This window comes from Lycium ferocissimum, chromosome 12 (genome assembly GCF_029784015.1).
Source record: "Lycium ferocissimum isolate CSIRO_LF1 chromosome 12, AGI_CSIRO_Lferr_CH_V1, whole genome shotgun sequence".
NCBI classification, from domain to species: Eukaryota; Viridiplantae; Streptophyta; class Magnoliopsida; order Solanales; family Solanaceae; genus Lycium; species Lycium ferocissimum.
The window spans coordinates 25,285,061-25,300,383 of NC_081353.1; the positions used below are offsets into that span (position 1 = coordinate 25,285,061).

The window sequence follows — 15,323 nt, forward strand, 5'->3', positions numbered from 1 at the left end:
AGTCTAACTGATGAAGTAGATAAGAACAAACTACTTCAAAAGGAGTTAAAACAAGTAAAACTGAACTTGAAGAATCACTCCCTTGGATCTTGCCCTTGGATAAAACCTCGGCTACCTGCAAAAGTGATGATAGAAAACAGAGCTTTAGCTTTAGTGCTAAAATGATCACGAATTCCTGCCATATGCAAGGTGAATGCTCATCTGTGACTCAAAACTGGTGGTTCACTTATTATGATCATGTTGCACAGTGCAAGGACTTAGGTAAAGCAAAAGTTCAGTCTGTTAAAAAAAACAGAGAGAATGTTGATAACAAACCAAGAAAACAGGGACCTGGTCCTCATAAAAAGAAGAGTGTGTTACCAGCATGGGCGAACAGACATCTAATTCACCCATTCTATTAGTACTTGGTGTCATACCCTATTTTAACCAAGGTCAAAATAGTTTACAACATCCGGGTAATTCCGGGGTTAATTAAAGTTAAGAGTCGCCACCTAATTGTTTACGGTGAATTAGGGCACCTAAGATTAATTAAAGTAATTATCTAAAGTTGATTTTATTTTAAAGTCTACGAAACCAAATGATTCTAGGTAAGGATTCAACTAATATAGAGGGAAGGTATTAGGCATCCTCTAAGTTCCATTAATAATGGTTAATCCGTCCGGACTTAAGGTGAATTAATTAGGCTAAGTATGAATTGTAAAATTATGTATTAACCTATAAGGTAATTGGTTTAAACTGAGAGGAATGGGAACTAATAGATTAGTTTTAAATCAAAATATTAAAAATGAAGTAGTTTTCTTTTTGAAAATAGAAGAGTGACCAAAAGCTGAACCTATTTAGTTTTTAACTCTTTCGAATCGGGTCATGCTTCGCTCCTTTCTTTTAAGTAGAAAAATATGAGACTTAGGACCAACTCAAATTCTTGCTTTATTTTAAACGACGAGTTCACCTACTAAGGGCTATCCAACATGATATTAAAGTAAATGCATCAACCTCTTCTAACAAAACTAAGTCAAATGTTGAAAACATATGGCCGAAAGTAAAATAGTTAGCCACAAAGACAAAGAAAAATTAACAAACAATGTAAAAATAACTAGAATTACGTCGAATATATAATTATGGATGGATAACCAAAGGAAAGTGTAACCAAATGTTATCATTTCTTTCCCGAATCTTCAAAACACGTTCGGATGAATTTCGAGGAAGAATGAGACGTATATGGGAAGATATGGATGCACGTTTCGGTGCTCTCGCGAGATGATGTCGAGTCTTAAAGTAAGACTCTTCGACTCCGGTTGTACATGCAAACAAAGAAAAGAAAGTGTAAAGGATTAGTAAAGTGAAGATATGCAAGGCGCGTTCTTCAAATATATAATTTTAAAAAAAAAAGCAAGCAGCCGAAACAAATATGGAATAATGCCAACTTAATAGAGCAATCTCAACAAACAAGTGATTTATATATATATACATATTATATTTTAAGTGTGCGTCGTGTATACCCACATATATCTCGTAAACAAAATAGCACATGTTCTTGTGCGCACGAGTACATTATTTGGGCCTTGATAGTATCTATTCAAATTTAAGAAAAATAACATAGCATGGGATTTATTATATCATGGTGTAGGAAAAACCAAAGTGCGACACAAACTTCAAAGTGGCAACGGCAATTTTCATCAATTGTATCAAACATCAATATACAACGACATTGCAACAAGTAGAAACAAGTCATTTGAAACTCCTCTATTTTTTAAAAAAAACTTGCACATCTTAGCTTTCAAAACAGCAGAAATAATTTCAACATGCAGGATCCCATATAACAAAGCTTTAAACTCTCTATCTTGCCATTTATTTTAGACTTAAACTATTCCTTAATCATTCAATGATGAACTAGTGCAATATTTGAACTAATCAAATATCCATAAGTTTTAAAAGCATACAAGATAGCGAGGATTGAATTGGTGATGACATTTAAACAACTGTAGCCTTCAAACCAACATTTCTTAAGTCATAACCTTATGTGTTTGACCAAACCCCAATTCGTATATATTCAGTTAGTGACATTGGCATTTGAAAGAAAACATGGTGTTCTGCTTTGTCACTTTAAACAAGACATTCATACCAGCAATTAGACTTAAACAGACCCAATTGATTAGTCTAAGCATAAACAAGGTGCTTAATACCTACTGACCAACTGAAACCAAACCAATTCATAGATACATGCTAGACTAATCAGACGAAACAAGAATGATAAACATATGACTCCATACTGGGAATTTAATCTAAAACATCCAAATATGCAAACACATGCTGGAACAAGATTACACAACAATAAAAAAAACGTAACACATGCTGATATCTAAACCAATTTAACAATAACAGTAAACACAAATTTGAGTCAAATGGTAAAAGCAAGACATCATTACATGATTTTCTATACTGATGGAATTCCAACGGAACAATAAATCGAAATAGCGTCGGATTTTACCTGTTTGTGGCGCAGTGAACGGGACGTCGGGGCCTCGAATCAACTCTCTCGTTATGAACGGATCCGAAACTAGAGTCGACTAAGTTCGAATACTTTGGTCGTGGCTAAAGTTCACCGAGGAAAGGAAAATCTTTGCAAGAAATGAGAGTGTTTTGAAGGTGCTAAGTGACGGCTAAAAAAACCTTACAACAATAATTTGATAGTGAAACTATGATAAATCTTCCGTGTTCTCCCCTTCGGCTGTGGACTTAAGATGATATTTATAGGTGAAAATTAGGGTTTGATTTGTTTGAATCTTTGGGCGGGATTTGAAGTTGAAAATCAAAATCGAGTCAAAGCCCGTTCTAATCAGAACGTTGAGACCTTACTCGAAATGGTCCGACCTTTCTCCGGTCTCCGAAGGTTGACTCGTGTTTGAAGCTAAAAGGGATCTTTTCTCGTCAACGACAGAAACTAGGGTAAAGCAACATAGGGACGTTTTCTTGTGTGGAAATGGTGTGGACAGTATTTGTGTAAGGTTAAAGGAGATTGTTTTGTACCCAAAAATAGTGAGGGAGAGTGATGAAGGGAAAGAGAGAGGAGAGAGATCAGAGGCGTGAAGGAGACGACAAAGGGGATGCAGAAGGGATTGCACGAAAAGGGAGGGTCAACACCTGCCATTGTCGTTGAAGACATGGACCTTGTGTGAAAGGGGAAAGAGATGAAAGAGAGAGAGGACGCATGAAGAAGATGACAAAAGGGGTGCGGCTACTGTTGTTTTTCATTTAGGTCATAGGTGGTGAAATAGATAAGTGGGCCGGGTCGAGTAGAAATTAATTGGGCTGATATCTTAAGTGGGTTGTATAGAATAATGGGCTGGTCGGATTTGGGCCATTTGTTTGGCATATCGTGATATAACTTGTATAATATGTATCACGTGGTTGGTGTAAAAAATAACTATTTAATTTAACGAGTCCGGATCCGAAATGAAATGACGACGACTATAAAAAAATGTGTGATAACGTAATGCTAGTAATTTTGATAGTAAAATAGTAAAATGAAAGTAACGATATTAATAGTAGTAGTAATAAAAATAAATTTAAAAACCCAAGGAAATAATTTAGAATAAAGGAGGGACAAAATTGGGTGTCAACAGATGCCCCTCTTCGACCGGAGACGATGTAAGAGTTTTCGGGCGAAGAAGTTGACGTAGAAGCCGATTTTGTTCCGACCAACAAGTATGAACTCGGAAGAACTTGAGGAAATACGGGTTAGGAGAATTGGTGAAAAATATTATGGGGGCGGAAGGAATTATGGCCGAACCCGTTTTGAATTGCCTACATGTCTCGGGTTTCGTGAGAATCAAATTGTATGTAGTTCAAAAGAAGCGGACGATATCTACGCTACGCTTTTTGCCCCAGTGTTGAATTATGGTGAGACTGGGATATAGTAAAACTACAAGATTGTGAAAAGAGTTGAGTAGAGTTGTAGCGGTGGATATGAAAGAGAATTTAACCTACGTATCACGTGTTTGTGGACGCAGACGGAGTTGAGTTCGAGAGTAGATCCGTGACCCTTGCTTATGAGTTTGATATTCCTCTTCAGCAAGTTTGCCCCAGTTCACTGCGTAAGATAAAGTTCCACGTTGTGCTATGTCTCTGTAGATTGTACTTTCTGTCAAAGACTGAAATTCATGTCAAAATTAGTAATAAAGTGGAAAGTATAAAATTATAAAGAGTGTAACATGATAGTAAATATGAGTGTGAGAATGAGGATGAAGCCGTGTGTCTTATAATGAGGCAAAGTGTGGCCCAAATGTCATCTCTCGGTTGTCTTCGGGGACTTGAATGAATGCGCGATGTTTATGCGACTATCTCCAGTTGTATTTGAAGACTTTAATGATAATACGGCCTCCGGCTGTCTTCCGGGACTCGATGATAAATGATATCTGCGGAATTTAAAGTAAAATCGTTAAAGTAGATAAAGTGAATGGTAAAGTAAAGTAGTAAAATAGAGAGTAAAGTAAAAGTGTAGCCGTTCGGCTTGTGCAGATGAGGCCGTGTAGCCATGCGATGTCTCCGGTTGTCTTCGGGGACTTGATGAATATTTCTGTAAACTCCGGGGTAAAGTTGTAAAGTGGATGATGTCTCCGGTTGTCTTCGGAGCCTTGATGTTGATTCCTGCAAAATTCAGGGTAAAGTGGTTAAAGTAGGTAAAGTGAATGATAAAGTAGAGAGTAAAGTTATAGTGTAGCCGTCTGGCTTATGCATATGAGGCTATGTAGCCGAATGATGCCCCCGGTTGTCTTCGGAGACTTGATGATGATCCCTCCGGTTGTCTTCGGAGACTTCATGTTGATTCCTGCAAAGTTCAGGGTAAAGTGGTTAAAGTAGGTAAAGTGAATGATAAGAATGTAGATTGATAAAATAAATGTAAAAGAGAGGGAAAGTGATAATATAGCCGTTTGGGTCGATGATGTTGACGGTATCGTGATAAGCCAAACAGCGACACGTAATCCTGATTTGATTCATCTTCAATCTCGGTAACCTACAAAACAGGTATAATTGTTAATAAAGTCATGAAGTCATTGTAATAAACAATGAAAGTAGAGATGAAGTTGGAAGTAAAGCCGTTTGGCTTTCAAGGCGAGGCCTCTCGGCCATGTTTGATGGACTTGATTGTTGATCTCGCGATTTTAGGTTCCTGCACTCAAAGAAAAATTCTTAGTTTGGGAGGGGGAAGTTGATTCGTGTTGACTCGAAGCTTGATGTTGCTGGCGCTCCATTCGTCTTGTTTGTTTGGATCTTGTGATCTCCGTTCAAGCCTCGGTAGATGAAACAGTAGTGAAACAATTGAAAGAAAGTATTTCATTTGAAAGGTAGGTATGTAAGTATATGTATAAGGAAACGTGACTATATGTATATAAGTTGTAAAATATATATGTAATTGTATGTATGTAAGGAAAGATATATATGTAAGTATTTGTATATAAGTTGTAAATATTTCTGCCAACCTCAGAATGTGACACAATTTGTCTATAATAATTCTGTCTAATAGCCTTAATATTGTCGATGTCCAACTCTGTTCTCGTCTAATCTTTCAAAATATGCCCCAGTTTTGGCTCAGAAGGGTGTACTAAACTTATGTTGTGGTGTGACCGAACCTTATATAGGTTGCCTACGTATCCCGCCAAAGGAATCAGGTCAGAACGTAGTTCGTAGGGTACCTAAAATGGTTTGAAATTTTCTAATAAAGGGACCGAACCCGATGTGGATTGCCTACGTATCCCACCAAGGGAATCAGGTCGGCGTAGTTCTGTTACGTAAATGGTAAAAGGTTTGTTGGTTTTCTACCTAAATATGTTTGACCTGTATGTTGATAGTCCATGAATCCCGCCGAGGGAATCAGGCTAAGCGTGATTCTCCTTGTATAAGGATTTTGGATTTTCTGTTATAATGCACCGAACCCTATGTGGGCTGCCTACGTATCCCACCACGAGAATCAGGTCAACGTAGTTCGTACGGTTTTAAAGGAAAGGTTACAAACTAGGTTGTCTAATCTAATGTCGTCTTTTGATTTTTCTTGACTGATAGCTAGCTTTCCGGCTTATGTCATCACCTATCGGCCATTTCGTTTTCAAATGGAATCTTGTCTTGTCCTCTAATTTCTTTGTTACTCCCTCGAGGTGTATGTGGTTCATTCGTTCGTTTTACGTCACAATCGTACAGTTGGCAGATTTGATAAATAAAGTAGAAAATAACAATAATAGATGATTGAGGAAAAATCAGAAATGCATTCATAGTTTTGCAATTTAAGCATCCAAAAGATGAGGCGAAACAACAAAAGTTTTAGGGCACAATTTGAGCCTCAATTTTAAAATTGTGCTATCTCAAAAGTTCACTACAGTTCAATCTACCAAGACTCCCGCGAACCGGGGACGGAGTACAAGTCCAATTCTTCAAAGTCTCTCCGGTTCGGCACCGGATGGTCGGTGTCTCGGTGTCGTGAGTAGTTGTAGCAACAATCGCCGGTGCAACAAAGTTGGAGACATGCCCCTCTCCATCTTTCCAATTGGCGCAATGGCCTCTTTCAAATTCTTGACTTCTTCGATAGTTATCATGTTCACGTTGGCGTTTTCGTGAGTAGGCGAAGGGATTGTTGTTCACATTGGGCCGAGCTCTAGTGAGCTGGATTGCTCCTTCCTTAATCAAGGCTTCAATCTTGTTTTTGAGCCCATAGCAATCTTCAGTGTCGTGTCCAACGACTCCAGAGTGGTAAGCACAGCGTTTGGAACCATCAAACCATTTTGGAATAGGATCGGGAACCTTCCCTGCAATAGGTTGTACCACGCCTGCCGCTTTCAGTCTTTCAAATAATTGAGCCAAAGGTTCAGCGAACCGAGTGTAATTTCGGGTATTTTTGATGTTCGGGTTTGGACGGGCTTTATGTGTGGTATGTGGTCGATTTTGGTAAGTAGGAGCTTGAACAGGTTGGTATGGACGTGGGTTTTGATAGTGAGGTGCTCGGGGTTGGTAGCAATTTGCTTGGGTATTGTAGACAGGGTAAGGAGTTAGTGGAGCTTGGTAGAGTTCAGTGTAGTGCTAAGGGTAGAAGGGTTGTTGTGGATAGTTATAGTATGTAATGGCTCGGTGTGGTGGGTTTAGAGGAGTAGTTGTAGGTGGTGGATTAGTGTTGGTAGGTATCGGGAAATAAGGAGTGTAAACTTGTGATTGATTTGGTGGGTTGACGGGTGGTGGATTTGCGAGGGTGATTGAAGGAAAGTTGTTGGTGGTAGACGCGTTATTTCGGAGAGGAAAATATTCCGGAACTGAAAAATGATGCGGGTTTGGTGCGACGTTCATAGGTTCAGGAGGTGGACTTTGGAGTGTAGCGGGTAAGTTGGTCATGTTTCTAACTCGATTTAGTTCTCCGCGTAAATCCTCGATCTCTTGAGTCAGGCGGGCGATATGTTCATCTTGTTGAATGGTAATGCTATGTTCGGAAGTCCCAAGGGGATCACTAGAGACCACGATGTTTTCTGAATCAGTTGAAATAGACGCGGCCGGATCAGACATAGTAATTTCCTTTCCTTAAACCATCCAACTGCGTTGAGGTAACGAAGACGTCTTTGACCTTGTGAGGTAAGGATGGCCGGCCATTGAGTGTCAACACGAATCAACTTTTGGGAATAAACATAAAAGAAACGTAAAGTGCAAATGATGTCGAGTCCTAGGTAAAGTCATGATTACGTAAAGTCAAGTAGGTCATGTAGCAAATAATTCATCAAATAAAATTCAAACAAGTTGTCAAACAAATGTACATGGATATATCAAACAATAATGCGTCCTAATATGCATGTGACCTCTTTGTGCCGCAGGTAGGCCTAATGTTTGTTTGAAGGGTAAAGTGTGCCATAATACGTCATTCCATTGCTTTTGATTAATTAAACAAATTCTATTTCCCAAAATAAAGTACAAAATGTAATATTTATTACATATTAAATGAATACAACATAAAGTATTTCCTAATACAATTTTCTACGTCTAAATGTACAGCTCCATTTTGTGATGTCACTGGTCTTCGGCATTTGTTGTACTCCAATGCGGATCCATACCGTCATAGAAATGTTAGTTGTTCCCTCCTCCTAAAGTTTAATTGATTAAAGCAAATAGTCAATATTTAGGCACGATTACCCTTCAAACATGCACATAAAGTATGATTTAGTGTCACTTGGGGTCGTGGACCCACTTGGACGTTTGGGTAAAGTCATCTAATGGATTTAATACACCAAGGGTATTAAACCTCCTAGTTTATGAAATGTATGCCCCTAGTAACGGGTGTTGGTTTAGCTCTATCCTAGGTTGACTAAGAGTTAGTTTACTAGACGCAAGGTTCCCGAGCGGACTACTCGAGTGAGAAGGCTACGCGGTCACCGGTATTCGGACACCCCGCGCATATGCCAACTCTCCTAAAATTTGGAATTTTTGAAAGAAATTTGCGGGTGCGCAAAACACACCTCGCGTGTACGTGTGATAGTGTGAGTTTCCAGAAGTGGAGAAAAGTGAAACGGAATGACAATTTATATCAAAGCAGTAACAGTTAAGCAGTTTATATCAAACAAACAATTAATAGCATGTAAAACAGTCAGGAGCAAATAGAGTAATTAAACCAAGCACACAAAGCCTAATTAAACTAGATCCGTTATGGTTAGAACCTAAGTAAGTCCCCAGCAGAGTCGTCAAGCTGTCATACCCTATTTTAACCAAGGTCAAAATAGTTTACAACATCCGGGTAATTCCGGGGTTAATTAAAGTTAAGAGTCGCCACCTAATTGTTTACGGTGAATTAGGGCACCTAAGATTAATTAAAGTAATTATCTAAAGTTGATTTTATTTTAAAGTCTACGAAACCAAATGATTCTAGGTAAGGATTCAACTAATATAGAGGGAAGGTATTAGGCATCCTCTAAGTTCCATTAATAATGGTTAATCCGTCCGGACTTAAGGTGAATTAATTAGGCTAAGTATGAATTGTAAAATTATGTATTAACCTATAAGGTAATTGGTTTAAACTGAGAGGAATGGGAACTAATAGATTAGTTTTAAATCAAAATATTAAAAATGAAGTAGTTTTCTTTTTTGAAAATAGAAGAGTGACCAAAAGCTGAACCTATTTAGTTTTTAACTCTTTCGAATCGGGTCATGCTTCGCTCCTTTCTTTTAAGTAGAAAAATATGAGACTTAGGACCAACTCAAATTCTTGCTTTATTTTAAACGACGAGTTCACCTACTAAGGGCTATCCAACATGATATTAAAGTAAATGCATCAACCTCTTCTAACAAACAGTAAACATATGGCTGAAAGTAAACAGTTAGCCACAAAGACAAAGAAAAATTAACAAACAATGTCCACGGCAATAACTAGAAGGCCAGCGAATATATAATTATGGATGGATAACCAAAGGAAGAGTGTAACCAAATGTTATCATTTCTTTCCCGAATCTTCGGTTCTGTTCGGATGAATTTCGAGGAAGAATGAGACGTATACAGGAAGATATGGATGCACGTTTCAGGCTCTCGCGAGATGATGTCGAGTCTTAAAGTAAGACTCTTCGACTCCGGTTGTACATGCAAACAAAGAAAAGAAAGTGTAAAGGATTAGTAAAGTGAAGATATGCAAGGCGCGTTCTTCAAATATATAATTTAAAAAAAAAAAAGCAAGCAGCCGAAACAAATATGGAATAATGCCAACTTAATAGAGCAATCTCAACAAACAAGTGATTTATATATATATACATATTATATTTTAAGTGTGCGTCGTGTATACCCACATATATCTCGTAAACAAAATAGCACATGGTGCGCACGAGTACATTATTTGGGCCTTGATAGTATCTATTCAAATCAGAAAAATAACTGAAGCATGGGATTTATTATATCATGGTGTAGGATCTGCCGAACCAAAGTGCAGAGTTGCAAACTTCAAAGTGGCAACGGCAATTTTCATCAATTGTATCAAACATCAATATACAACAGCATTGCAACAAGTAGACGCAGCTGAAACTCCTCTGTTTTTTAAAAAAAAAAACTTGCACATCTTAGCTTTCAAAACAGCAGAAATCATTTCAACATGCAGGATCCCATATAACCAGTTTAAACTCTCTATCTTGCCATTTATTTTAGACTTAAACTATTCCGGAATCATTCAATGATGAACTAGTGCAATATTTGAACTAATCAAATATCCATAAGTTTTAAAAGCATACAGATGGCAGGATTGAACTGGTGATGACATTTAAACAACTGTAGCCTTCAAACCAACATTTCTTAAGTCATAACCTTATGTGTTTGACTAAACCCCAATTCGTATATATTCAGTTAGTGACATTGGCATTTGAAAGAAAACATGGTGTTCTGCTTTTGTCACTTTAAACAAGACATTCATACCAAAGCAATTAGACTTAAACGGATCCAATTGATTAGTCTAAGCATAAACAAGGTGCTTAATACCTACCAATTAACTGAAACCAAACCAATTCATAGATACATGCTAGACTAATCAGACGAAACAAGAATGATAAACATATGACTCCATACTGGGAATTTAATCTAAAACATCCAAATATGCAAACACATGCTGGAACAAGATTACACAACAATAAAAAAAACGTAACACATGCTGATATCTAAACCAATTTAACAATAACAGTAAACACAAATTTGAGTCAAATGGTAAAAGCAAGACATCATTACATGATTTTCTATACTGATGGAATTCCAACGGAACAATAAATCGAAATAGCGTCGGATTTTACCCGTTTGTGGCGCGGTTGAACGGGACGTCGGGGCCTCGAATCAACTCTCTCGTTATGAACGGATCCGAAACTAGAGTCGACTGAGTTCGAATACTTTGGTCGTGGCTAAAGTTCACCGAGGAAAGGAAAATCTTTGCAAGAAATGAGAGTGTTTTGAAGGTGCTAAGTGACGGATGAAAAAAACCTTACAACAATAATTTGATAGTGAAACTATGATAAATCTTCCGTGTTCTCCCCTTCGGCTGTGGACTTAAGATGATATTTATAGGTGAAAATTAGGGTTTGATTTGTTTGAATCTTTGGGCGGGATTTGAAGTTGAAAATCAAAATCGAGTCAAAGCCCGTTCTAATCAGAACGTTGAGACCTTACTCGAAATGGTCCGACCTTCTCTGGTCTCTGAAGGTTGACTCGTGTTTGAAGCTAAAAGGGATCTTTTTCTCTGTCAACGACAGGAAACTCGGGTAAAGCAACATAGGGACGTTTTCTTGTGTGGAAATGGTGTGGACAGAGCTGTGTAAGGTTAAAGGAGATTGTTTTGTACCCAAAAATAGTGAGGGAGAGTGATGAAGGGAAAGAGAGAGGAGAGAGATCAGAGGCGTGAAGGAGACGACAAAGGGGAGGCAGAAGGGATTGCACGAAAAGGGAGGGAGAGAGACCGCCATTGTCGTGAAGACACGGACCTTGGTGAAAGGGGAAAGAGAGAGAGAGAGAGAGGACGCATAAAGAAGATGAGAGAAAGGGGTGCGGCTACCGTTGTTTTTCATTTAGGTCATAGGTGGTGAAATAGATAAGTGGGCCGGTCGAGTAGAAATTAATGGGTCGATATCTTAAGCCGGGTTGTATAGAATAATGGGCTGGTCGGATTTGGGCCATTTGTTTGGCATATCGTGATATAACTTGTATAATATGTATCACGTGGTTGGTGTAAAAAATAACTATTTAATTTAACGAGTCCGGATCCGGAAATGAAATGACGACGGACTATAAAAAAATGTGTGATAACGTAATGCTAGTAATTTTGATAGTAAAATAGTAAAATGAAAGTAACGATATTAATAGTAGTAGTAATAAAAATAAATTTAAAAACCCAAGGAAATAAATTAGAATAAAGGAGGGACAAAATTGGGTGTCAACACTTGGGACCTAAGTTGGTTTGGGTTCCTAAGTCCAACAAGTTATCGTGTGCAAAGGCTGGAGTGAGAGATGGGCAGTCAATAGTATGGTGCATGGTGACTGCTCTGAGCGTATGGTTGAAAGAATAAACTTTTTTTTTCTCTCACTCAAAGCCTTAAAATGTGGGAGTATGTCAAGTAGTAACATGAAGAGATAATATACTCTTTGTGTGAGCAAAATTTGCAAGACACTTTCCTATGAATTTAAATGTGTGTATCAAGCCGAAGACTTAAACTACAAGTGCACTAAGCGTTATCTCCTGCTAAGTGCCAAGTGGATACTTAATTTCTCTCAGTAATGTTGATGAAGGATAGTATTCTCTGTATGTTATGTGTTAGATGGGCGCTTGATCTGGCTTCTGCTTTAGAAGACCTTCTGTGAACTGTAAAATAGAAAAGAAGCCCAAGCTTAGTACAAACACTTCAGTCTCAATTCGTGAGAAGGACTTGAAAAAGGATTGACACTAAGAGGAAACTAATCACAAAAGCAGAGGAGGACAGAATGAAAAGTCAAAATGATGATTCAAGCTGAGGATAGAAAGTTAAGAAGGTTTAGCAAAGTGCTCAGACGATGTAAAAGAACCCGCTTCCTTCAGTATGTACAGCCAAGCTCCTTCGAAGTCTGAAGAAGATTGCATCAGAAATAACATGGGAATAGAAAAGAGAAGGGTATCCAGCTAATGAACAGTAATGACAAATAAGTATCTTCCTCTGGTTTTGCAAATAGCAGCCATCAAAAGGTACCTTGATCAATCAACTCAAGACCTGCTCAAAAGGTTAGGATAAAATGGCGTTAAGATCACTAAGGTGTCAAGTGAATCTCTTAACAATTAGCACCCACCAATTCCTATACTAAGTGTTGAGATAGATGGTAAAACTCAACTAAATTCAAGGGGCTCTCTTTGGCAATAGCTAACAAGGAACAACAGTGTTTCAAGGAAAGAAAGAACCTGGTCCCTACTCCTCTTTAGTTAAACAGCATCAATCTGTCAGATATATTGAAATCTTTTTAACTGAATTCATTATGAATTTGAAAAGCACACATGGAATGAGATATCTTGAGTGAATATAAAATGACATCTTACATGAGGGTTTGCGTCATATATCAGTTTGATCACTTCGTCATCAAGGCCTTAAGTTGGGTGCATATCAATAAAATCATTTGGAGTCAGTATCATTCAAGATTATCTAACGCCTTCCTCTGTGACTGATTATGATAAGAGAAAAGGTACAATGCGTGAAGTGTTTTTTGGAGATATCTAACTCACTACCATACCATTACAGGTATGCTCACATGGCAATCTCAGGACAACCTAATATTGGAGACATAGCACTCATCAGAATTTGTGCCTGAGCTGTTGTCAAAAGTGTCAAGGGACCAGGTCCCTTTGATTCAAGTTAGTAGTCTTTTCAAGCACTTACATACGCTTTAATTATTAGTCCCCGCCTCCTTTAAAATGAGCCAAATAGTTCATCTTCTCAGATCCGATCCATTTCTTCTCTTTAACCAATAAGAACCAAGTCTCTTCTCCTCTCTAAGCCAACAAAAAAGTTCAAATTCATCTCTCTCTTTTTATAAGTTCAAATTCTTCAAATCCCCTTTCCATTTCTACTCCATCTCTTCTCCCTTAGCAAAATTTTAACCATGTCTGACCTAAAATCTTCACCTCCCACCTCCACTATAGCTAACCCCCCATCCTCCTCTATCGAACCACCCATTTCATCGGATCCAAAGTCAATCCCTACTTCCATAAAATCTCAAAGCTTATCCGACCAAAAACCTATCTCATCTTCCCCTATAACAGATGTTCTTTGTCCCTCTACTACTGATCAGTGCTTAACTCATGAAAGATACTCCTCCATCGCCATGATCCCAAAAACTTTATAAAAGCCCGACACATGCTTGAAGTATGACAACCTCAAAATACCTTAATATCTATGAGAAAACTGTTGAGAAGGATGACGGGATGGAGGTGACAAGTAAGGATATCACCGAAGATCACTCGATAGTAGAAGAGGACCTACTCGAAAGGGAACTAAGGGTTCCAAAGGAAATGTCTCAAAATTCAGGTAACCCATATTCTCAAAATAGTGAGAAAGTTGTAGAGAGATGTGTTAATCAAGAACCTCTAAATGCTGGGTGTGCGGAGAATTTGAGTACTCCTATGATTAAAGAGATAACTGTGGATGTCATAGCTGCTGAGGGTGAATAGAGACAAAAAGGTTCTGTAGTGGGTGAGAACATCGAGAGATTAAGAGAAGTAAATGTTGAAAATGTGGAAATCAATGAAAAATCTGGATCAGAATTGCCAATAAAAAGTGATAAAGTTAGTGTTGGACTTGAAAATATTGATGACTAACTTAATGACATTGTCAGAAAGGTTGTGAATGATGTTGTTGATGAAGTTTCTGCAAAAGTTGTCTGTTGAAGCAGAACTTGAAAAAGAAGTCGTAAAAACTAGAAGAGAACAGGAAAATTCCAGCGGAACAAAGGAGATGAACGAAGGACCCGATTCTAAAAGAGATTGTTTGGATATTGTACCTCTATCTACAGTTGTTGTCTCCTGGGAAGACCGCTCAGAAAAGGAACCTGGTCTCACAAAATCATCTGCAAAGAAAAATCCTGAAAGAAAAGAGATAAACTCATATGAGGATATAGCTTTGGGAAAGTTCCTCAAGTGTAGAACTAAAAGTGCACATTCAAAAGTACGTAAAAGCAAGGGTAAACCCACATCCGCTCGAGAAAAAGGACCTCCTATCACTAGACGAAGGGCCACATCACAACTCTACTCTGCTCTTCAAGGTAATAAGGAGAAGAGCACTAGAAGGAATAGAAAGTTGGCAAAAGTAGTCAACTTGAGTCGTTTGATAGATGAAGAGAAAGTTGTGACTGTGTCTGATAAAGAAGAAGAAGAAGAAGAGACAGAGGAGGAAGCTCCTCTAGAAAGAAACAATTCAAATGGAAAGAAGAGATCTGTAATTGATGAAAAGAAAAATGTGGGTAAGGTGGAAGCTGAGAAAGTCACTGAAAAAATAGGAAAGGAAAAGGAAGTGACCCCCTCTCCTAAGAAGAGAAAGAGCCCAGTCAGTGGGGAAGTAGGTCCCTTTAAGAAAAGAAAAGTAATCTCGACTGAAGGACCTGGTTCCAGCAAAAAGGGAAAATCTAAAAGGGATGAAGAAAACTTGAGACAAGAAAATTTAAGAGGTCAAAAAGTGTTTCTTGGCGGAGTGTTTGATCCAGAGGCAATTGGGAACCAAGGATTTGATGATTTAGTAGAGATCTTGAGAGCTCAGAGTTGGGATCATCTTCTTGAAAGGCCTGCATTAGTCACTGAGAAGGCAGTAGCGGATTTCTTTGTGAATCTGTAG

The 15,323-nt window shown here is 38.2% G+C and overlaps 1 protein-coding gene across 1 annotated transcript; it reads left to right on the plus strand.

Moving 5' to 3' along the window:
* The first annotated feature begins 14,345 nt into the window (after positions 1-14,345).
* LOC132039148 (uncharacterized) lies at positions 14,346-15,323 on the plus strand. Its single transcript, XM_059429689.1, has one exon. The coding sequence runs from the start codon at positions 14,346-14,348 to the stop codon at positions 15,321-15,323; it is 978 nt and encodes a 325-aa protein (XP_059285672.1).